We start from the raw sequence: 25,145 nt of genomic DNA, 5'->3' as shown, positions 1-25,145 counted from the left end.
AGAACCATGATATTTTCATTGGTATCGTACAGTGGGATCCAATTTTGGTACCGTGACAACACTAATCTGGAGGGGGTTCATCTGCAAAAACTAATGAAAAACTAAACAACGATATTCGGTACTCGGTATTCGGCCAAGCGTTTAATATTATTCGGCTTCGGCCACAAATTTTCATTTTGGTGCATCCCTAAAGGTGAGTGGAGAAATTTAACTCTAATTGGCAACTGGGTGGCGCTATAACAACAGAAAAATGCTTAAAAATGGCAAAAATGCGACCGATCGCTGTCTCCCCCTGTGGACCAATGTTTTTTCTTTCTTCTAATTTTTGGTATGACTATTTGACTTTTTAAGAAAAAGCATGTTTGTCGATTCTTAAAGGCCATTTTAAAGCCAGTGTTGTCATGCGTCCTTAGTAACGTCTTCAAATAGTTTGCTTTATCTGACCCATCGTCCAAAAATCCTGTTCAGTTTGTTATCATGAATGACAATGAAAAGCATCATATTCTCTCATATAATAATCATGAAACCAGCAAAGGTTAAAATAAATTACTAAAACAATTATTCAGTTATCAAAATAGTTGCCAGTTAGTTGCTGTCAGTGAATTAATTGCTGCAGCTCTAGTTTATTTCATTGCACGTTTTAATCAGATCAGACATGTAGCATGTAATTGTTCATATGACCACCAGGTGGCACCACAGTAGCTTTTAACACCGTGCTGTCTGTCTGTTTCTCACTGTTTGACTTTGCTGTTTGTTTGTCTCGACTTCCGCTGGTTTATTTTCTGTCTAGCTGACGTGTTGACACGCTGCTCTGACTAAACACTTAAACATGCTCACTCTGTTGCTTCTTACACTGTTGTGTAAAAATGTTAGTACACTCAGTATGTGTGCTGGTCTCAGAGAAATATGTCTCAGTTGAGGTCTTTCTGCACACTGATTGATTATGTTACAGAAGTGACATCACATAGTGCCTGAAGCAGGAGGCAGTCGAGGTGATTTTATTACAGACAGAGCAGACAAGAGGCAATAATGTAGCTGTAAATGTGAAATAAAGAAGCAGGATGAATGTAGCAGCTGTGGTGCTGTTAGTCCTGTTCATACTTTGGTTGATCGATCACAGTGATCAGTAATTTATCAGCTTCAGATGTTTGTTGCTCCTCTGCTCTTTGTATTGTATTGCATTGTTTGTATTATTGAAAGCAAAATTATCCCAAACTGACATCGTTATCGAGTATGGATCAGGGCTGTTTGTTTGTGATCATCAACGACTTTAGCTGTTTCTACTGCACCTCTATATGAGGCTGACAAACAGCGGAATTGTCCTTTAAGTGGAGACATTGGTTGTGGCTTGACCACCCAGAATGCTCTGCTGCTGCAGACAGACTGATGTGGTCCTGAGACTTTGGTGACAGTGTGGATAGGGTGATGCAGCCTGCAGACCCTGCTGAGGGCCGCAGTGCTCCGCTGAGTCATTAAACCTGATTGGAACATGCTTGTGTTGGAGAGAGATCTGAGCGCAGAGCAGTCTGGGTAATGATGGAGCGGTTGGAAAACTGTCGCTGCCTGCTGGGAATCACACCGGCAGGTTTTCCAAAGTGCTGCAGGAACCACAGTCTGCTGCTGGTCTGGAAACGTCTCTGTGTTGTGTACTTAAAATCCTTTTTTTTGTTTGTTTGTTGAGGTCTGAGCTTCACTGTGCTGAATATAAATCGATTTAAAGAGATTCTTAAATCTGTTCTGTTGCAGCTCTGCATGCTGGTCTTTACAAAGTCGTTATTCTTTGTAAAACAAATCTAATTAATCCGTATTACGTGGAAAAAATACAGAGTGGAGGCGGGGCTTCAGGTGCCCAGACAGGTGAAGTGAGAAAGTGAGAGTGACCTCATCATGATGGAGGAGCTGTTTCTGTTTCAGACGGACGGACAGACAGATGATGAGGTGAACTTTTCCTTTAGCTGTTGTTGTTGTTGTTGTTGTTGTTGAGTCTCCAGCAGGAAGTGTGTTAAACTCTCAGAGTTATAATTAGACTCTCACAGCTGGACTGAGTGAGTCTGGACCTGTTGCATAACAGCGGGTTTGTGTCTGTTAACATGAAGGAAATGTTTCTGTGTCTGATTGAAAACATTCATTCACACTCAAGAAAGCCATTTCCCATTTCAGTGTTTATTCATATTTAGCACATAGATTATGAGTCGCATACATTTTATACTCGTACAGCTGTGTCGAGACTCGAGAAGCTTGTTCTGGTTAACCACAGGACTCATAGAGAAGAGAAACATCTTGGTGAGCTTCTGGTCAAAGTAATGATAGTAATGAGTTATCAGTGCCACAGAGGACGATCTATTGTCAAGAAAAACAGATTAAAAGACGTGGTGATGCAATCCCATCAGCATATACACTACCCATAGGCCTTATAAAATAATAGAAGAGCACAGTGACGTGACGTGTTGGTTTGTTGACTCCTGTTTTGAAACCTGGAGTTAGGCATTTCAGCCGTCACCATCTTGGCTTTCTGGAGCCAGAAGTGACCATATTTGGACGAGAGGGTGGAGCTGTGGAGAAGCTGAGGACGGACAGCCTGTCACTCAAAGCAGCCCGCCCTCCAATATGTGTAACTTTGAGCGTTAATAAAATGTAACTGGATGACTTATATAAAAATGCAGCCCACACAGTTGTCATGAATATTGGAATTAGCTACAGAGACCAAAACCATATTTTGTACCAGGCTTGCAACATGTTTATTGCTGCTGTAAAGTTGGGCACTTTAACATGGCGGTCTGTGGGGACTGACTTGCTCCTGGAGCCAGCCTCAAGTGGCCATTAGAGGAACTGCAGTTTTTGGTACTTCTTGTTGGCATTATTTTTCAGCCCGCAGGTTTCTGCTTGACACTACCATTGAAAAGTCTCCTGCCACAAAGTTTAAGAATAAGCACAGAGGAAATCAGCAGCAGCATTTGATTTCTACTGAGAGTGCAGCTCTCCGCCAGGCAGCCACCTTAGCTGTTCACACTCACACTCTACAAAGGTTCCATTCCAGCAGAAGCGCTGCAGCATGTCCCAGATGCTAATAAAGATACGTGCTCCATCTATTTTTGATGGCGCCATGGCGCTTTGCTCAGAGCTGAAAGAGCTTTCCTGCTAACAGGCACTCTATGAAATACAGGTACAATATCATTATAAGGATAAAGGTCCATTGTATCTATTCTTCCATGGTCCACCAGATGGAGATATGAAATACAATACTTTTAAATGTATGTAATATTCATTCACTGTGCAAAATAATAAAAAGCATGATGGCTGATTCTTATTGTTCATTTTGAAGCAGATATCGGCTGATACCGATGACGTGCCGATATTATTGTGCATCCCTAATTTTGTTTAAAGATGCTTTAGGAGATGCTCTGTGAAGAGGGACGAGTCTTATTAGCCCTTTTTAAATAGGAATTGTGCAAATTTGCAGGAAAGCCCAATCAGTCTTTTTTCAGCATTGGCAGTATAAAAACAAAATCAGGGAGTGCAGCAAAATGCCGCCTACCTACTTTTGTTTATACAGAATGTGCCTTTTTCGGGGCAATGGGGGGCGTGAGCAAGTAACAAAACATGTAGCTCAGCGTGTGACGTAAACAGTGACGTGGGAGGGAAGCTGCGGCTGGTCAGTCCTTCAGCGATTCTCTTGTAAGTCGGCCCGTTCTTCACCGTCCCCGTCATCTGACGGTTAATGGCCTCTTCGTTTGCGAGGGCAAGGAGGGCGTGCAATGCTTTGTCTCCCCAGTTGCTCATCTTTACAGTGTCTGTCAGGTTTGCGTTTCCCTCTTGCTACTAGCTGCTCGCTAATTCCTGCTATCAGCTGTTTCCTGTTTATCCACCGCCAGTGGCTCGCACGTGCGGCGTCATCAACAGCCCCTCCCACAAGTCTTCAACAGCTCCTCCCACTGCGGAAGGCTGCCTCGGTCTTTTTAAACCAAAAAGGTTCCGCCAATATGTCTACCCTACGAGGCGGAAAATTGGGCACCTTGGATCAACTTGCCAATCCAGCTCTGTGTGTCTAAACACTCGCACTTTGCCGGCAAAACGGCCCAACATTCGCAGAAAAAATGGCAGTGTAACAGGGGCTATTTATATGCAAAGATTTGTACAGGGTCCTTTTGATTTAAATGTGAAAGTGCAATAAAAATATTTTGTCCTTAAAGAAAATGAATAATTGTAATAAATAATCACGATCTTAATACTGGTAAAAAATCATTATTATTTTGGCCATAATCTCCATCTCCATTACTCCTTATTGGTTCTGGTGCACTGCTTGACAACAGCATTAGTCCCCCTGTGGCAGTGATTGGGTTGTTTCTTTTATGTTAACCAAGAACATAACCTGGTTGATTTCACAATGCCAGACACATCAGTCAAGTCAGTGGAGTGGGCAGAAAAAAACGTCTAGCACCTGGCAATTCTCCCCTGTCATGCAACACTGTTGGGACATCGATTAAATGGAAGTTTAAATCATTTAATAATTCTTCTTTTGAAATGTAAATAATTCATGTAGTGTCTGACTCATACAGTTTTATTCTCTGTTAACATTTATAGTATTGAATGAAATAATAAAAGCATCAATATAACAGCTGATTCATAGCTTTTCAAAGGCAGATTTGTTTTTTCAGTTGATTTTACCAACACACACACACACACACACACACACACACACACACACACACACACACACACACACTCTGTGTGGAACAAACGTCTTCACGGCTGCAGATTTATGAGGAAATTCTTCCTCATTTTTTCTGGTTGTAAAAGTTGAACGAGTTTCTCGACTCAGAATGAAGCTTTTATTTTTTATTTGCAGAAGAACTGAGTCATTCCAACATTTACTCATTTATTCCAGCATGTACACTTCATACTGTATTTAATACGTACTCGTCTTTATAGTAGTTTTTTCTACCTTTAAGAAGTGAATGTACTTTTGCTGGTCAAACCTAACAAAGAGAGTCTATTTTAAACATTAATACATGACTGTGTTAAACTCAGTGGTGGAGAGTAACTAAGTACTGTACTTAACAACAGTTTACAGGTTCTTGTACTTTATCTTAGTATTACCATTTCATGCTACTTGGTATTTACTGCACTTCATCTTAGAGGAAAGTATCATACTTTTTACTGCACTACATTTACCTGACAGATTTAGTTACTTTACAGATTCAGATTATTAATACAAAATATAATCAACTAATATATGAGGATGTTATTTAAGAAACATTCCAACAGAGGGTGTGCTTTAACATCATTTGTGGTGCGACAGTGGTGCATTTCATGTGTTGTTTTGTTTATGTGTTGTGTAGTTGATGTGTTGTGTAGTTGATGCGTTGTGTAGTTGACGTGTGGTTGTTGTGTAGTTGACGTGTGGTTGTTGTGTAGTTGATGTGTGGTTGACGTGTGGTTGTTGTGTTATTGTTGTGTAGTTGATGTGTGGTTGTTGTGTTATTGTTGTGTAGTTGACGTGTGGTTGTTGTGTTATTGTTGTGTCGTTGACGTGTGCTTGTTGTGTCGTTGATGCGTGGTTGTTGTGTTATTGTTGTGTGGTTGTTGTGTAGTTGATGTGTGGTTGTTGTGTTATTGTTGTGTCGTTGACGTGTGGTTGTTGTGTTATTGTTGTGACGTTGACGTGTGGTTGTTGTGTTATTGTTGTGTAGTTGACGTGTGGTTGTGTCTGTCTCTCTGCAGGCCTACGCTCAGTTTGCAGGAGCTCCTCTCAAACTCAGAAAGATGTCGAACCCCTGGAGGAGTCCCAGCGGTGAGACGTCATCTACACACACATTAAATTTAGTTTCACTCAGAAACACCTGAAGAAGAAACTTGTTGTTGTTGTTCATGTTGTTTGTTTCTTGTTTCACAGGATCACTTCCTACTCTGAGGACCAATCAGAAAGAGACTCTGTCCAGGCCCTCTGACATCATCATCCACCTCAGAAAACAGGTAACCACCCCCTTCCCAGCATGCATCAGGGCTGATACACACACCACAGTATATCGTTAATACTTTAGTCAAACTGTTGATGAATACAAATCAGATTTCAATAATCAATTTAGTATTATAGATATTTATGGATCTTTTCAGATGTGGATCAGACAGATTCCAGAATATTATTTATGAACTGATCAGATGAGGCAAAAATATCATTCTGAATTATTACATGTCACAATTTTCTGTTGTTATTTTTTAAAAGTAAAATTGAGTCACACAGACTGTGGTGATGTCATGTTTCATACGTGCAGAAATGATGTCACACATGAACACACAGTTAGTCGTGTGTGTGTGTGTGTGTGTGTGTGTGTGTGTGTGTGTGTGTGTGCGCGAGCTCTGCAGCCGACTGGAAAAACTCATTTAACAACAGGAAGCTGCAGCCAGAGACACATTCCTTCAGAGCTGATAGTTCTCATAAAGCTCAGCTGTAAACTAAACTACTACGACTCCATTACAGAACTCTTCTCTGCAGAACTCTGATGGATGTGACAACATATTACATACAGAATATGAACAGTGAACAGTGGCTTCAGAAAGTTTTTGGACCGCTTTACTTTTTGCACACATTATCGTTATCCATTATTCTACCTTCAGTAACTCTTAATGACAAAATGAAAACATGTTAAATTAAGAATCAGTTCCAAATAGTCTGATCCATCAGAGTGGTGTCCCTCTGAGCTCATCAGTTCCTTTAATCAGTGCCAGAATGTTTTTATGCCTCTGCGCCGCCGATAGCTTTGGCTGAAGACATTATGTTTTCAGGTTGCCCATTCGTCTGTACGTCCTATTCTCCTAAACGTGATATCTCAAGAATGCCTTGAGGGAATTTCTTCAAATTTTTCACAAACACTTGGACTCAGCGATGAACTGATTAGATTTTGGTGGTCAAAGGTCAAAGGTCAAGGTTATTTAACCTCACAAAACATGTTTTTTGGATACGACTCAAGAATTCTGATGCTAATTATGACAACATTTTCAAACAGATGTCTGATAGGATGAAGTGATGACACTTTATATTCAAAAGGTCAAAGGTGAACTTCACTGGAATATATTGATGTTCTGCAAAAACACTTTTCTGGCCATTATTCAACATCATATCTCAGGAACAGAAGGGGAGACATTTGGTCAGATACTGAATTGGTGACTCTAATTTTGCCCTCTTTGAAACTGTGCTGATTGTATCTTCTGTGCTGTCGGGGGGAAGACGTGTGTGAGGCATCCATGTTGTCACAGACATGGATGTAAACAACTTGACTGGTGTGCAGAGGCATACAACCACCGGGCAGTAATTCTAGTTTCCGATAGTTGCATATTACAAAACAGTGATGTCAAACTCATGCGTCTACGCTGCTGGAAACCTGCTACAAGAAGGAGTCATGATGGAGAGGAAGAAACAGGCCACAGCGTAGCTTCATTTCAAGAAAAAGAAAGAAGATGATATACTTTATTAATCCCTGAGGGGAAATTCATTTTTACACAGGTCCGAAATACTCACATGTACAAACAGGACCTATACATGCATCAAATGGAGAGATGTCAGAGCGAGGGGGCTGCTTTGGACGAGCGCCCTGAGCAGTTGAAGGTTCAGTGCATTGCGCAAGGGCACCTAGACAGTGCCCAGGGGGCGAACTGGCACCATAAAGGGATTGAATCGGTGACCCTCCAATTCCCAAGCCAAGTCCCTATGGACTGAGCTTCTGCCGCCCCCAAGAGAGATGACAGCAGCTGTTTGTAATGTCTTTAAAATGATCATTTCAAGTGAGGGTGGAAACAGCAGCACTGTGCTGAAACATCTTTTGACGCAACATGGGCTGAAATTCCAGGAACGTCATGTGTTTCACATTGTACGCACGAGTGCCACTGCTTCCCGACTGAGCAGCACATCCATTACAGCTATGTTACACAAACATTAGCACCACGCATGCATGCTGAGCAGATTTTTTCTTTGACCAAGAAAACCAATGAAAACAAATGCAGCACAAATCAGGGTTTTTTTTTTGACAGCCAGTGTAGCTGTTAATACTCTAGAATCCCGGCCATATAGAACATCGACCTGACATATGTTTTAAATTGACATGTAACAGCCTACATTTAAACAGCAATAAAACACTTCAAATTGAATAACTTGAAAATAAGCTAAGTGAAGCCTGTTGAACAGAGCGACTAATCAGAGGTTTAGTGGCAGAGGCAGAGGAGGAAAAGGACTGTGTGGAAAGCCTCACCATAAATCACCAAGTCTGCTACCCACCATCTTCTGTTGAAGGTTTTCTGGGACAACGTGATCTGTGATGCCATCACCTAACTACACCGAGCACGCTAAGAGAAAAACTTTGACTGCCGTGAATGTGGCATATGCTCTGAAGAGGCAGGGGCGCACTCTTTATGACGCCGGTGGATAAACAGATCCTGTTGGTCATTAATATCCCAAAATCTGGTCTAGTATAAATTTAGTTGTCGTGGCAACATATCTTATAGATCACATGTTAATAGGCTATTTAGTATGATATTAATAAATACATTTATTTATGTGGCATATTTCCCACTGATCATTTCCCCATTGATTTTTTCATCTGCCAGACAAGCACATGTGATACTGGCCAGAAGTCTGACGTAAACTCTGGTACAAATATTCTTTATTTCATGCCTCATGGAATATGAGCGAAGGAAGTGTCTTGCTGTGTTGAGGTTGAAAGCCTGTGTAGACCTACTTTTTTCCACATAGAAAATAGATCAGGAATCAGTAAGACAATCTGTAAAAAAAAATCAGGCCGATAAGCAGAATCAATGATGGCACTGGTATCTATAAAATCTTTTAAGTTCCCGTCCCACCTTTTACATCAGTATTTAGACCCTTTGCTGTGTCAGTGTATCCTGCATGCTTTAATGATCCCTGAGAAGTGTCTAGGACTTGACTGGAGTCGACCTGTGGCAAACTGAATTGATTGAACATACTTTAAAAAGACGCATACCTGAGTATAAAAGGTCCCAAAATCCACACTGCATGTCAGGACAGAACTCAAGCCATTCTTTCTTTATTGGATCCCCATTAGCACCAGCATAAGCACTGGCTACTCCTCCTGGGGTCCACACACATACAGTCACGGACACAATATCACAGACAAACACAGCAAACAAAACGCCTCATCTTGTTGTTTTAACATCAAGTGAAGAAAAGAATCAAAGTTGTGATGCATTTAACAAACACAGAATTAAACATCAATCACAGTTCCTAAGACCTCGTAGCAGACTTGACATTTTTATCTTCATACAAATAACTTCTAATTCTATATGCCTCTTTATAACCTTTGCCGACTGGCCTTGAATTATATATTTAGTCACCAACCCCGAGGCATTCGCAGGCCAGACAAGATACTTAATCCCGCCAGTGTGTCCTGGGTCTGCCCCGGGGCCTCCTATCAGTGGGTTGTACCCAGAACACCTCTAATGGAAGGCGCCCAGGAAGATCCTGATCAGATGCCCGAACCACCTCAACTGACCCCTTTTGATGCCAAGGAGCAGCGACTCTACTCCGAGCTCCCTCCAGATATCCGAGTTCCTTACCCGAACTCTAAGGCTGAGCCTGGCCGCCCTTGGGAAGAATCTCATTTCGGCTGCTTGTTTCTGCAACCTCAGGTCATGAGGTCATGGAAAACTTTGAACCAGTCCTTAATATTCTCGTGATTCATGTACACTGGCAGTGAATTCCACCTGACTGGCGCTCTGTACTGTTTCTGTGTCATGCATGTTTTCATATTAGGTAGCCTGATAATTGTGTTGAGCAAACTGAAAGAATAACCTTTCATATAATATCCTTGGATCTCTGTCTTACTGGTAGCCAGCCATAGATGATAATAATAATAAAATTGCGGTGAGGCGTAGATCAGGGCATGGTATAAAACTATTTTGAAGTTTTGAGTGTTCCCAGGAGCACAGTGACCTAATTGTGAAATCTAAGAAGTGTGGAACCACCAGGACTCTTCCCAGAGTTGGCCGTCTGGCATTTCTGAGTAACCAGGAAAGAAGAGGCTCAGCCAGGAAGAACCCAACAGTCACTTTAAAGGAGGTTCAGAGGGATGACCGTCTCAGCAGGACTCCATCTCTTGAGTCTTCATGGCAGAGTGGCTAGAGGGAAGTTTGTAGAGCAGGATCAGATTGTATCCAGTAAATACTTCCAAAGAATATTTTCGTTACAGAATCTGTGTCACCATGTTCATCCTCTATGTTTTCTTACTGAGAGCTGAACAGAGCTTTGTGAGTTAGTCAGGACCTGTTCAGACCTTTATGTTCATGTCTTTCTCTCAGAAATCTGTTCTGCATTTGTAGAGGAAGAAATAAGGTGTGAGAGATGAGTCCGTAACACCCAACTCTCTGTGTTTGAGTCTTTTCTTCATGACCTTCAGCTGCAGTTTCCCTTCATCTCTGAGCCTCCGCCTGCGTTCAGCAGCTAACAGGCAGCTGGAACACATTACCCAGCATGGTCGGTGCCTCCACGCTGCGGTAGGTTGGTCAGAAACCACAACGACAGGAGAGCTGCTGAAGAAGCTCAGAGGAGAAAACTGCTGGCTTCACATTTAACTCCCATTAATTCACACTTCACACTTCTGTTTCTGAGGATTCTTCTTTTCCAGTCAAACTTCAGTCAGCTCTCAGCTGAACTTAATCAACCTGCACTTTTATTCAGGGAGGATCATAAAAACAGACCAGATTCCTGCTTTTCAGAGGATGAATTCTGATGACTTTGGAGACCATTTCACATTTCCTCTGGCATCTCCTGGTGAAACTTTTCAACTTGCTCGATAAAAGCCTGAGTGGAAACACCAAAAATGTCAGAGAAATCTCTCAATAAAAAGTTTATACCCTTGGGGGAGGTGGAAAAGTTGGTGTACTGTAAAAGGTAGCAACCAGGTGACTATTAGTGCTATGGAAACGGATTTAGTGAATAAATGAAGACCTCAAGACGATCATGATGTCCCGTCTCTGCAAGCTTTCTCTGTTATCTCTGGAGACTTTTAACACACATGTATGCAGACAGGGCTGTTAGCAGAACTCTTCCAAAAGCACATATTAATTGTTCAAAACTCTGTTTCTGTTGTCCTGTGTGTGCTCTCCATTATCATACATCCATTGTGTTCCTTTATATGAGGTTTGACTTGTGTTCTTTTAATTATGTCATATCATTGCACCGTCTTCTTCTGCAGTGGCGACTGACTGGAGAGTTAGTTTCAGCTACAATAACCTTATATTTTAGGTTCATAAAATAGACCTGAGTTCATGTATATGTAGGATATCAATAAAGACAGTACATTAAAATTCTTGAATTATGGCCAAAAACATGTTTTGTGAGGTCACAATGACCTTCACCTCTTATCACCAAATTCTAATGAGTTCATTCTTCAGTCCAAGTGGATGTTTGTGTCAAATTTGAAGAAATTCCCTCAAGGTGTTCTGGAGATATCACATTCACAAGAATGAGACAGATGCAAGGTCACAGTGACCTTTGACCACCATAATCTTGATCTAATCAAGGTGTTCTTGAGATACCACGTTTATGAGAATGGTACAGACAGACAGACAGACAGACAACTAGGCCTGTCACAATAACAAATTTTGCTGGGCGATTAATTGTGTCAGAAATTATTGCGATAAGCGATAATATTGCGTAATATTGTGCTTTCAAGACCATTTTTATTATTGTTGTAATTTTGCTGTTTTTAGATAATTTTTCAAACTTATATAATGATAATAAAGGCATAATGATGCAAGTACACCCTTTTAAAGAGAAATAAACATTTATTTAACAAGAATATTTAGGACTGCAAAAAAGAAAATTTAAATGTCCGAAATATCAGGTATAAATATCAAAATAAATAAGTAAATATAAAAAAATAGACTCTCCAAATTACTGGGCTCCCCTCTGTCATTTGGTTTTAATCCAAAACACTCCCACACAGGGGCCGTGGCATTTGGTTTAGGAACAAGTTCCCTGTCTTTCTCTTATGCTCAACTCTCTTTTTTTTTTTCTCCGCCTCATCTCCCCCTCACGAAGATTGCAGTGTGTGTGTGTGTGTGTGTGTGTGTGTGTGTGTAGCCCATAGGCCCGCCTCCCCCACAGAGACAAAGACACTCGATGACAAGAGCTTTCCCTCCGTTCATTACGCTAATGAACCAACTCACCTGGCTGCCAGACGATGCACGGCAGTGAACGCTCTTAATCGCAGCTGGAAAAGTTACTGTCTCCCTTTTAATTTACTGTGCAATTAACCGGCTTATCGCATATCGCGACAGGCCTACAGACAATCTGAAAGCATAATGCCTCCGGCTGTGGCTATCACTGGTGCAGAGGCATCAAAATACTAAAATCTAATTTTAATTTTGAGTCCATGTCCTGATTTCATTCTTGTTTCACAGAAAATGAACCCTGTGACCTTTCCTCTTGTGCCATCCTTAAGACAAACAAAACACTTGTAGTCTAATAGGACTAAATGTGCACAATGTACAGCTGCACTTTGGCTCTGTCACAGTTTAAATGTCCACTGAAACATTTCAGAAGCTCCTGATGAGGGAAAATAGGGAGTGCTGCACTGGGTTAAGGCTCTATGTAGTTTGTTGTAAAAAACAATCTTGCTTTTCAAGGATGGGGCAAATAATATAAAGATAAAAAACGACGACTGGCCTTACAGTCAACATGTTCAGGGTCACCTTCACCCTGTTGAAGACCCTCTAGTCTAAACACGTTGGTTTATCCATGTATTAATAAAGGATTTCTAACTACAGTCAGAGTGCCTCGGATGCATTTTTGGACTGCCTGCCTGTACTATGGACTTTTACACTGAGTGAGCTGACGGTCGTTGTTTCAGAAGCTCCTGTCCTTCAGCAGAGACACTTTGAGTTTAGACGTGGTGTGAACTGGTTCCTTTGAAACACTGACACCTTCACTCAGGTATCTCTGTCAGCTCAGGAACATTCAACCGTTTATAGAAGTTTTGATCACCTGCTGCAGCATGTGACACCAGGGGCAGCAGGTCTGTGTGTTCTCCTGTTGCTGTGTTTTGTTTATGCGTCAGGAGGTTTTAAAAATCTGATGTGTGTTTTCCAGAAATACAATGCAGACTACGATCTGTCGGCCAAGGAGGGAGCTGACAGTCTGGCCTTCATCTCTCTGCTGGAGGAGAAACTCAAACCTGCTCTGGTGAGAAACAGACGCACTCTTTGATCCATGAGACATGAATTTATTAACAGAAACAGAAACTCTGCTGCGCACATGTTGAGGATGGATTTTGTCCATCGTAGATCTACACGTTCTGGATCGAGCCGAAGAACTACGTGGATGTGACTCGCCGCTGGTACGCAGAGCACATGCCTTTCCCTCTGAACTTCTTCCTGCCGGGGCGGATGCAACGTAGTCAGCTGGAAAAACTGCGACTGTTGCGCGGAGACGAGAGCCTGGAGGCCGGAGAGGAGCTGGAGAAGGAGGTGAGGACGCGGCAGGAAAGTTCACCTCTCGAGTGTGTTTGTAAGAGTTTCCATCCTGGATTTATGCAGCGACCTGAGAAACATTTAAGTGCTGAAAATTAAACTGTCTTGAGACTTAGTGAATCGTTGTGTCTGAGAAGCACTTGTTCCTTTGTGTTTGTCTGAGTTTCTTGAGACGGAAACAATGTGACTTTAATCTGCTGCAGTAACATCATCAACATGCAGCAGCTCAACATTTTTCCAGCTCGTTCAGGGATCTCCATGTTTCCATGTGTTCAGGCTCCTTGAAGTGGTTTGGAACGATTTACAGTGAAAGGAAAAATGTTTCTGTAGGAAAACTGCAGTTATGGAACGATGTGTGGAAACAGGTCAGAGGTCAGAGGAAGGTGGTTAAAGAACAATTTGTTCCTGTCAGCATGAAAACTTTACAGGAATGAAGAAAAAGTCAAGTTGGCATTGATGTGTTTTCTGAAATGTTTCTGTCCATGGTGACTTAGTTTTAGACACTTTGAGCTCAGAAAAAAAATGAAACAGTTTTCAGCTGCTTCTTCAGAAGCAGAAACCAGCTGTGGAACTAATCGGGTTAAAGGAAACATCCAGTGATGGATGATGTCAGTGAAGTGGTCCCTTTAACAGCTACTGAATCACAGATTGTTATGACGTTCTGAGGATTCTTCTTCATGTGTTTGGTGACTTTTCTCTATTTGCTGCCATCAGGATGAGTAATCCACCACACCAACCTTTAGTCTCTGAAGAGATACATTCCCAGAATCAAGGGGGTGTGTCCACCAAAGCTTTTTATCATATTTGTTTTATTCTTTTTCAGTGGGAGTGCTGCATATTTACACTAAGGGTGTGAATTCTGTGCTGAGTGCTGCATGTTTGGTGTTATAAGAGTTGAAAAATGTTTAACTTTGGGTAAATGCTGCACTCGTCACTGTCACTTTTTACCCAGCCGTCCAATCACAGTGGAGGAGGGGTGGGACAATAAACCAACCACAAAGACTATTACCCCTTTCCACCAAAATTAGCATGTGAACACAGGTTCATTAAATACAAGAAAACCTGCTAAAAATAAGCTATAGACTCCTTCCCCCTCACCCAATAGATAAGAGTTATGTGTTAGTAAATGGTGAGTAAACGGTGAAAAGCAGCATGTAGGCCTGTGAAAACTTTACTGTGGTTACATCGTCTTATACATCTCTTACTTATTTAAACTCGATGCAGACACATTTGAATCGATGTTCAAGCGCTGCTTGGGCGGAGATGGATGGTAGTTCGTGGTGATGCATCATTGCAGCTTGCCAGTAAAGGGGCTGGGTGTTGTGTTTCCTCCTGTGCTGATCCAAGCTGATAAATTCCCATGACTGCTGCAGAGTCATTTTACCCGGGCACGAAGGCTGATTGTAACCCTTCCCATTACATACAAAAGCCAGATGTTTGCAGGTGTTAGGCCCCAATCACACAGAAAGCGCTCAGTTTGTTGGGCACAGGGAAACAAAGATCCGTGGGGGTGCATGAGACCCTAAAAAAGAGGGTGGATCATGGCGAGCACCACCAGTTGGTCCAGGAGCTTTGCCTCCATGATGGCTGTTTCAAGTACTGCACTTATACGCTTCCACGCCTGCTGTTTTCCATTGAGATCGTAGTAACTGCGGTTTCTAAAATCATATAGCTCTGGGTATCCAGCAACAGCTACCACCAGTTTCTCCTCCATTGTTAACCAACTGTAAACTAGCTTTCATGACCACCACAAAAGGCCCGCCTCTCTTTTTCAACTCAAGGAGTTCAATCAATTTCAATCAATCAGTTTTATTTATAAAGCACAATATCACAAATCACAATCTGCCTCAGTTCAGAGTGCTCCCAGAAAAATGTCACGCTCCTAGAGCACAGAAACACAAGGCGTGTAGCAATACAAAAACAGCAAGCAAAAAGCTTCATTCTCATCAAAAACAATTACAGAAAGCCACCTTCGGCTGCTAAAACACTTTCTGTGTGATCAAGGCCTGAGTGGGTTTTTTTGTGCAGTGGGAAAGGGGCTCAACTATCACATCGCTGAACAACAAAAACAGTGGAGGAGAAATTGATACTGAACCCACACAGACCAGCGGTCCATCCTCTCTCCCTTCGTGCTTCAGCCTTCATCCACAGCAAGTACTCTACCTTGTGTCAACATTTTTACTTCCAAGGATATTCTTCATCATAGCAACCAGACACACTCACAGCCTCTCATCTGAAAATATGCTGCTCCTCCAAAGCACTCTCAAGCGCTTCCAGCTGGGTGTTTCCTGAGGAGTGACTGGCATTTTCAGCTAGGTAAAAAAAACACTTTGGTGGACACAAAACACACAGCAGCAGGATTTTCATGGTATTAGTTGTAAACTAGTACAGTGCCATTCAATACTATTGCTCGGCCTCCAGTATTGCTTGCTTCCTGAGCAAAACGTACCTGCCAAGTGTGAAGTCAATCGGGTGAACAGTTGTCAAGAAAATTGATAGACTGACAGACACACGGAGAGAGTCCTTTCATTTTAATTAGATGTTCACAACAGAGCAGTAGTTCACAAACCTTCTAAAACCACAGTAGTGCTTTCTTGTCATGGACGTCCATGCCTCAGTTTTGGGATAATTAGCTGCCTCTCTCCATGGAAAGCAGTACGTAGTTATGCTTTCATTGTCCAGTCTCATTTGATTTGTTGTGGGCGTCTCAGACAGTAGAAGTAAAAAACATTTACCAAAGTTGCCACTGGGCCAAATGTTACCTCAGTCCCTAGCAGGAGGATTGTGTCTCTCTTTGACACTTGCACTACTCTCTGTTGAAAAGAAAAAACAACAAAAACGGAACAGATCCTCCGGCATTATTGTTTGTTCCGCTGCACTGAATTCACACCGAACCATGACTCCTGTGTACCATTACATCTCTCTACAGATCTCTATTGAAGACAAACATTAAAATGTTGTTGTGTTTTTCAGTTGTACCGTGATGCTGCAGAGTGCATGAACCTGCTCTCCCAACGACTCGGCTCACACAAGTTCTTCTTTGGGGACTCGTAAGTTCATCCAGTTTATAATGAAGAAGAGGTCAAACATGTATTTTAAATGTCAGGTTTTAGTTGGACTGACACAATAATGTCACTCTAACGACCATCACACGATTGTTCACTGAAGAGGCTTTTTGAATGAAATGTCCAGGTTGTCTTTGACTCAGCACCTTTTATATTTAAGAGATATCTCGTCTAACTGTTTCTGGATATTGCTGTAGAAAGTGTGACTCATGAAAGAGACCATAAAACAATATAAAACTGAACCTTCTGTGACTCTGCAGGCCCTCGTCTCTTGACGCCTATGTGTTCGGTCACTTGGCGCCCATCCTGAAGTCCAAACTGCCCAACGGGAAACTGCAGCAGCATCTGAAGTCTCTGGACAACCTGTGCAACTTCTGCAGCAACATCCTGCTGCTCTACTTCCCCCGAGACGGCAGAGGTGAGACCACACACCTGACCGTAGATCAGCTGAACTTCACTCCAACATGTTCTCATCGTTTACTTCCATGAGGTTTATATGACATCACCGAATGACATCGTATCAACAGATTGTCTCATTGTTTGTTTCAAGGAGGGGAAACTGTGTGAAAAGATTACTGAGCTTATGAAGTGTTTATAGACCCTTTTAGATTGTAAACGATGATGTATGTAAGGGTGTGCACACAGTTTGACAAAGTAAGTGTCGCAAAGTGCAAAATCTTGTCAAGCAGTGCAGGGGCATTAACCACCAAAGATCATGAGTGCTACCTAAACAAATAGACGTCAACAAGTGGTGACCGACTTCCAGATCTGTGTGCTGTTAGTGAGTGTGTAGAAGACATAAGTAAGTGGCCCAATATTCAGTCACCAGATAGATGCATGTATTTGGTGGAGTAAACTAACGATAGCGTGTACACCAGATGTTTACAATACATTATGAGGTTGTGTACAGAATGTCAGAGACCATGACATGGACTCAGTTTTGTGTTTTGTAATCAGAAATCCTCCCCAGCTAAAGACAAGGACACAAAACTGCATTGTATGAGACTCGTAGAGGCTTTGAGGGCCGAAGTCACAGTTTAGTTCGTTAGTATGTTAGCTTAAGGCAAAACAGGACTCTCCACCACAGGGCTGTAGGCTACACTGGAGTCTTAAACTATCGTCTCGTTTTGTTATTGGGAGCCAGAATAGAAGGAGTCATGGCTCAAAACCAGCCGTCTAAAACAAGCCAACAGAACTTGCTAGCTAGCGCTAGCTAATGTCTGTGGAGAATTGTTTGGCCTCCAGCTAAGCCCCGACCACCAAAAAACGTCATACTGTTTACAAACAGTAAAGGGGTCTGCAATTCACAAATAAAAAACTGGTACCTGCATTATTGTTTTGTGTTGTCATGCAAATATGAATTCTGCTTCTGTTTTACTGTAAAGGTGCGGACACACCAAACCGACATCAAAGAACTAGCGGCAACGAAAGCCAACTGTTGCGTCGTCTACGTCGCCTCATGTCGCCTCATGTCGCCTCATGTCGCCCTGTGTCAGTTGCATTTGAACACACTACACAGACTACATCCGACGGCCAAGTAGCACGTACGTTCTGCGTATGCGTGACAGAGAGCGGAGTGAGAGAGTGGTACATCCTGACAGCCGAGGGGTTTCCTATCTGTGCATCCGAGCACCGCAGCACCTCCACGGACTATTACATCCAGACGGTCCCGGTGTTTCCTCCGCAGGCTCCACTTCACTCAGCTGCCCGATAAACCCGCTGCTTCTTCCCACTTTAACCTGAATAACAAACCAGGGCTCGGTGCTCCGGTTGGATACAAACGGAGAGCCGGGGCTAGCTCAGAGACTAGCAGAGGCTAACTGGCTGTGCTTCCCTCCAGTCATGCTGCGGCTAACGCTCTGCTAACCGCTCCCAGCTAGCTCCGGCTCTCCGTTTGGATTCAAACGGAGAGCCGGGGCTAGCTGGGAGGCTAGCAGAGGCTAACTACCTGTGCTTCCCTCCGGTCATGCTGCAGCTAACGCTCCGCTAGCCGCTCCCAGCTAGCCCCAGTTTGTTATTCAGGTTAAAGTGTGAAGAAGTAGTGGATCTGTGGGGCAACTGAGTGAAGTGGAGCCTGAGGAGGAAGCACCGGTTAGCCCTGGTTTCACTACAGGCAGATTCTCTCACTACAGGGTCGAGGAAATAAAACCTGAACAGCCAATCAGAGTGATCTCTCTCACCCACAAGCTCCGCCGCCAATTCAACATGCTCAATCAGCCGAAAAGCCGCCGACACCGAAGTGCTGGCGGTGCGGGACACACCGCAAAAACTAGGGCGACAGACGCTCACCGACGGTCCGACTTTGGTCAATGTCAGGGCCTTAACACCAGAATTTTTGAATGATAATATTAAACGTTTCACTGACATCCTCCATTTTGTCTTTCAGAGAGCTACAGTCAGAAAACGTCCTCTACGACACATTCTGAAGGCGGAGACTTTGATAATGTCCCCAACAAGCGCAGGAAGCAGCTGCTGTCAGCTCTGGTGGCTCTGGGCGCCATGCTGAGCTACGCTCTGCTGACTGGCATTGTGTCCATCCAACACATCCAGCAGGAGGCGCTGGAGGAGCCGCCCGACCTGCAACCTATGGGATCTCACGACGAGGACGAGGGAGACGGCTGAGGAGATGCAGCGTCCAAACAGAGGCATCATGGGACTTAATGGACGGAAGTAAATGTTAAAGGAAGTAATTAGTCGTATCTCACCCTGAAGAGTTTTACTGTCACCAAAGAAAAGTGTCGGTATTATTAAAAAAAAATAAGAGTCACCAACACGTCAAGGAGCCTTTCAGTGGACAGGAAGTGGACGTTGGTGGTTTATGTACAGAAATTAATTAAAAGATAATTCTCTGGATATTTTATGTGAGTTCCTTTTTTTTTTTTTTTTTCACTTTTTTTAAACTAACTGATCTTTTAAGAAGAAACATGGATTGGCCTTTTCCTTAAAAAATAAATTAATTCTGATTTGGTTTTTATGTTTTTTTTATTAAAGACATTCTCTGAAAATTAATAAAATATTTAAAATAAAACTAGATTAAAATATTTAATCAACATAGTATACATATAAATGAATATTTCTATGTCTTTCTTTACATATCTATATGTATGTAGATAGATAGATAGATAGATAGATAGCAACAAATCAGGATGATGATGTAATGTGTGATTAGACATAATGTCAGAGAAGACATCCATGATATCAGTCTGATAATACCTGGACATCAGGGAACTAAAGGGAAACAGTGGGACATTTGGGAACCAAAATGACAGTGGGGCACTGGGGAACTAAAATGAATACTAGGCATTTGGGATCGTAAAAGAGTGTGGCCTGTTGGGAACTAAAATGATTACATGTGTTTAGAAACTGAAACAAGCTGGGGCTTTTGGGAACTACAATGAGTACAAAGCATTGCAGGAACTATAATGAACGTGAGGCATTAGGAACTAAATGAATGTGGGCCGTTAAGGAAATTATTGTAGGACGCTTGGTAATTAAAATGAGTACAAGGACTTTGGGAACTGAAATAAGTATGGACATATGGGAACTACAATGACGATAGGGCGTTCAGGAATTAAAATGAGAATGGGTGTTGGGGAACTAAAATGAGTAAAGGGTGTTAGGGAACTGATATGAGGAGGGGGCATTTGGGAATTTAAATATGGGGCATTCAGGACCTGAAATGAGAAAGGGATGATTGGGAATTAAAATTAGTATGGAGTGTTCGGGAACTAAAAGGAGTATGAGACTTTCAGGAACTAAAATGACTGGGGTGTTTGGGAACTAAAATGAGTACAGGGCTTTACAGGACTATAATGAGCATGGGGCATTTAGGAACTAAATAAATGTGGGCCATTAAGGGAATAATTGTAGGATGCTTGGTAACTAAAATGAGTAAGGGGTGTTTGGGAACTAAAATGAGTATGAGGCACTCAGGAACTAAAATGTATATGGGGCTTTTGGGAACTACAATGAGTACGGGGCATTGCAGGACTGTAATGAGCGTGAGGCATAAGGAACTAAATGAATGTGGGCCGTTAAGGAAATGATTGTAGGACGCTTGGTAATTAAAATGAGTACGAGGACTTTGGGAACTAAAATAAGCATGGACATAGGGGAATGACTATAGGGTGTTCAGAAATTAAAATGAGAATTGGTGTTGGGGAACTAAAATGAGTAAAGGGTTTTAGGGGACTGATATGAGGAAGGGGCATTTGGGAATTTAAATATGGGGCATTCAGGACCTGAAATGAGAAAGTGGCATTTAGGAACTAAAATGAGTAAGGGGTGTTCGGGAACTAAAAATAGTATGAGACTTTCAGGAACTAAAATGACTGGGGTGTTTGGGAACTAAAATGAGTACAGGGCTTTACAGGACTATAATGAGCATGGGGCATTTAGGAACTAAATAAATGTGGGCCATTAAGGGAATAATTGTAGGACGCTTGGTAACTAAAATGAGTAAGGGGTGTTTGGGAACTAAAATGAGAAAGGGGCATTTGGGAACTACAATGAGTTTGGGGTGTTCAGGAACTAAAATAACTATGGGGCATTCGGGAACTAAAATGAGTACAGGGTGTTACAGAACTGAAATGAGGAAGGGGCATTTGGGAACTAAAATGAGTATGGGCTGTTCAGGAACTAAAATGAGTATGGGCTGTTCAGGAACTAAAATGAGTAAGGGACGTTTGGGAACCAAAATGAGTAAGGGACGTTTGGGAACCGAATTGAGTACAGGATTTCCAGTAACAGAAATGAGCGTCGGGCATTTAGGAACTTCAGGAATCTTGTGTAGTGTGTTGTGTAAGACGCCCAGTGCAGAATCTGGGACACTTCTATGCCAAGTTTGGTAATTGTTACAAAGCAGACAACCTGCCTGGGGGCCCCAGCTGGGGTTAAGGGCCTTAACTTAAGGGCCCCTCAGTGGTGGTAAAGGAAGGAGGGGGAGATATTTCTTCACTCAGATTGATGGTGCTGGTCCAGGACATTGTTCCAGCCTCACTTCTTTAAACTTATTATCACCACAATTATCAAATTATCACAAAGTAACTAACAGACAGGAGATGTGGCGCTGGTAGTCGTTCAGCGGGGGGGCACTGGGTAGGTTTTCTCTTTGGAGGGAGATCAGGTACAGTAGGGGGTTAATCCACTCCTGACATCATGAGTCTTACATAAACTGGAAAAACGAACAAGAGAACAATGAAACAGCAGAGGACGACAACATGCACATGTTTTTTGACTTCAGCCCCCCCTCTCCCTCGTCTCCACCCTCCCTGACCGGGTCCGGACCCCGGGGACTTACAGCTGCACATGACGCCATCACACAGGAATCTGCCCTGGCTCCTGTTCACCCTGCTGTGCGTTCATGTGTGTGTGTCAGCAGCCGGGTTTAACGAGCTGATCTGGAAGCAGTTTGTGGAGTTGAATTCGTAGTCTTCTGGACCGAGAACCTCGAACACAATCTGAACCCAAACACTGCGAGGACTCAGGTTCAGTCTGACTGTCTCTGCTCTTTTTACTCTACACACGCTTCACTTTCACACTCCGACAGGAGGAGGAAAAAGAAGTCAGACTGCTGCCATCGGAGGGTGGAGGTGGAGTTTCCTCCCTCCCCTCACCTGCTGTTAAACGCAGGTTTCCATGGCAACACTCCAGAGGCAGAAACAAACAGTCCCAAAGTGTGAGAGGAGGCCTGCAGAGAGAACCACAGCAGAAACACTCATTTCATCACAGTTTGGATCTGTTCCCCCAAAACACTCCCAGGTTACATCTTTTACTGTAACAGACAAGACAACAGTGCCCAGCTCACATCAGGAGTGCTAACAGCAGCAGGGCCGGATGTTAACGAGGCCGCAGACCCTAGGGGCCCCAAAAGCCCCGGGTCACTGAGATTGTGAATCCAAATTCCTCAAGCAGAGCTCCACCATTGTCAGACATTTGTTACCGACCACCAACCAAACTCTGGACACATTTCTCAGTATTTTAGGAAAAAGAGACAAAAATTTAACCATGTATTATATTTTTTATGCATTTATTTCTAGACATAATCGGCTGGTGTCAGGTATGTAGTCCTGGTGCAGACTCCTAAATTACTTTGTTTCCTTTCCTAAAACAGGTGAATTTTTTTAACTTTGCACAGCAGCTTGATTCTCACGATATCATGCGATCAGACGAGAATCAAGGGATCACAGGATCACATGGAGTCTGTTTGATGTAACAAACCAGCTGGCGCATCACGTTACAAATTATTGGAATCTGATCTAAAAAACAAAAATGTTAAAACTTAAAAAAAAGATGTGGGTGTGATCAATAGTAGCTACATCCCTGTGTTAAAATAAACGGTTTTCAATGGATCCTTGCATGAAGTGCTCACACATGACAGACTCGACCTGCTGTCACTTTTCCTGTAGAGTCATCTCTAGTGGATTCTTTGCCCTGAGTTGAGACTCCAGGCAGAATCTGCCTCTCTGGTTGTGTTCAGACACAACACAGATCACGTTTCGCTCTTTGTTTTACAACTTTGACCGATCCAAAACTGAAACTGGTTCTCACAAAGATGTCATGACAAGACCACACTCTAAGCCTGCAGTAAAGGGCTCTCACAGTCTGGTTCTGGACCCTCTGTTCGGTCACTGGAGAACTGAAAGGAGGTCCAGAACAAAAGCTGAATGGACAGAGAGACTCCCAGTCAGCTCCTGACCCCTGCCCTGCTGCTGGTAACAAAGGAGACTGACTGATGTGATGGATAATGGAGTGTTTACTGCAGCACAGAGCGTCAGTCAGGCCACTTTTAAATGTTACCGTTAATCACTTATTTTCAGTTATTTTCCAAAATGTCTAAACATAATCTAGTTACATTTGTCTAATCACAGAATACATAATTAATACTCACACCTGTACTCTCTTAAATAAATGTAATGGCGAGCGTTTAGACACACAGAGCTGGAATGGCGAGTTGATCCGAGGTGCCCAATTTTCCGCCTCATAGGGTAGACATATTGGCGGAACCCTTTTAGACCGAGGCAGCCTTCCCAAGTGGGAGGAGCTGTTGATGACGCTGCACGTGAGACCCACTGGCGGTGGATAAACAGGAAACAGCTGATAGCAGGAATTAGCAAGCAGCTAGTAGCAAGAGGGAAACACAAACCTGACACACTGTAAAGATGAGCAACTGGGGAGACAAGGAATTGCGCGCCCTCCTTGTCCTCGCAAACGAAGAGGCCATTCCCCGAAAAAGGCACATTCTGTATAAACAAAAGTAGGTAGACGGCATTTTGCTGCACTCCCCGATTTTGCTTTTATACTGCCATTGCTGAAAAAAGACTGATTGGGCTTTCCTGCAAATTTGCACAATTCCTATCTAAAAAGGGCTTGTGTGTCAGCCCTGTGATAGTCTGGTGACCTGTCCAGGGTGAACCCCGCTTCTCGCCCAGTGACAGCTGGGATAGGCTCCAGCCCCCCGCGACCTCTAACAGGATAAAGGCTTACGGAAAATGAATTAATGCTTTCTTCAGTATTTTTGTTTTGGAGAGGAAGAGACCTCTGCTGATAACTCAGCTCCCAGTAAAAACCTCCTGAACAATGGACACTGAAGTCATTCTAACCAGAAGTTTCAGCCGGTTGCAATCAACAATCCTCACCACTAGATGCCACTAAATCCTCCTGAATCTGACATAACTGAACCTTGAAGTTAGTGAAACAACAACTTTGTATATTATAAGAAAAACACCCAAAAAAACAGATATTTTGTTGAATATATTATATAATAAAGTGCTTTAAAATAAAACTAAACACATTTAAAACACGAGAATGAAACAAAGTAAAATGTCATTAAGTCTCACCGAAGTTTAGTTTAGTTTATTAGGATCCCCATTAGCTACTGGACTTAGCTAAAATAACAGACCGAGACTAAACCATTGTTACAGACAAACAAGACAGCTCCTGGTAATACAATAATTAAGATGTGTGCTTTCCATGATCTCATTTGGTAAGTAACCTCCAGTTTGGGGCTACATTTTACCCTGATTACCTGATTACGCTTCATTATTATAATATAAGGCCAAGTATTTACATAATACTATACATTCACATTTGTATGTTTCCATACACACAATACATGTGTGTTAAAAGGAACAGTTGTCTGAATCATATTGTATAGGTCCCCTCTCCTTGTAGTCTCCTTTGGAAAACATGAAAACATGATTAGCATACTAACAGAAAACAATCACTATTTAAATGTCCCTGCACCACGAACAATGACAGACCCTTCACATCCTGAGACACACGACACAGTCAAACTTACCTTTGATATTAATTCATTTGGCTCTGACAACTATACTTTTGCCTGTTTTATGGATAAGCTAAGTCTTTGTCAAAAGGTGCTGCAGAAGAATTTTAAATCTACAGTAAGTCATAAATTTGAGATACTAATTGATTTTATTTAGTCATAATTTTGATTTACAAAATCAGCATTAACTTAGTTCTGATATTTTTTTAAATATAATTGTTAATCATTTTTCAGTGTTTCCAAACTCACTGACAACTCAAGACACCATAAATAAACGAGTTGAATAATAATAAATGATC

The 25,145-nt window shown here is 42.4% G+C and overlaps 1 protein-coding gene across 1 annotated transcript in view; it reads left to right on the top strand.

Moving 5' to 3' along the window:
- The window catches only part of mtx1a (metaxin 1a), a 21,529-nt gene extending 2,114 nt beyond the window's left edge, over positions 1-19,415 (top strand). The window contains exons 2-8 of the mRNA XM_050046182.1: positions 5,722-5,791; positions 5,894-5,973; positions 13,118-13,210; positions 13,312-13,494; positions 16,471-16,547; positions 16,823-16,980; positions 18,949-19,415. Coding sequence (XP_049902139.1) covers positions 5,722-5,791; positions 5,894-5,973; positions 13,118-13,210; positions 13,312-13,494; positions 16,471-16,547; positions 16,823-16,980; positions 18,949-19,184 — 897 coding nt within the window. The 3' untranslated portion in view covers positions 19,185-19,415. The remainder of the gene's footprint in view (positions 1-5,721; positions 5,792-5,893; positions 5,974-13,117; positions 13,211-13,311; positions 13,495-16,470; positions 16,548-16,822; positions 16,981-18,948) is intronic.
- Positions 19,416-25,145: the final 5,730 nt, after the last annotated feature.

The sequence above is a fragment of the Epinephelus moara genome, chromosome 6, assembly GCF_006386435.1.
Source record: "Epinephelus moara isolate mb chromosome 6, YSFRI_EMoa_1.0, whole genome shotgun sequence".
NCBI classification, from domain to species: Eukaryota; Metazoa; Chordata; class Actinopteri; order Perciformes; family Serranidae; genus Epinephelus; species Epinephelus moara.
This window is presented reverse-complemented; position numbering and strand designations above follow the sequence as displayed.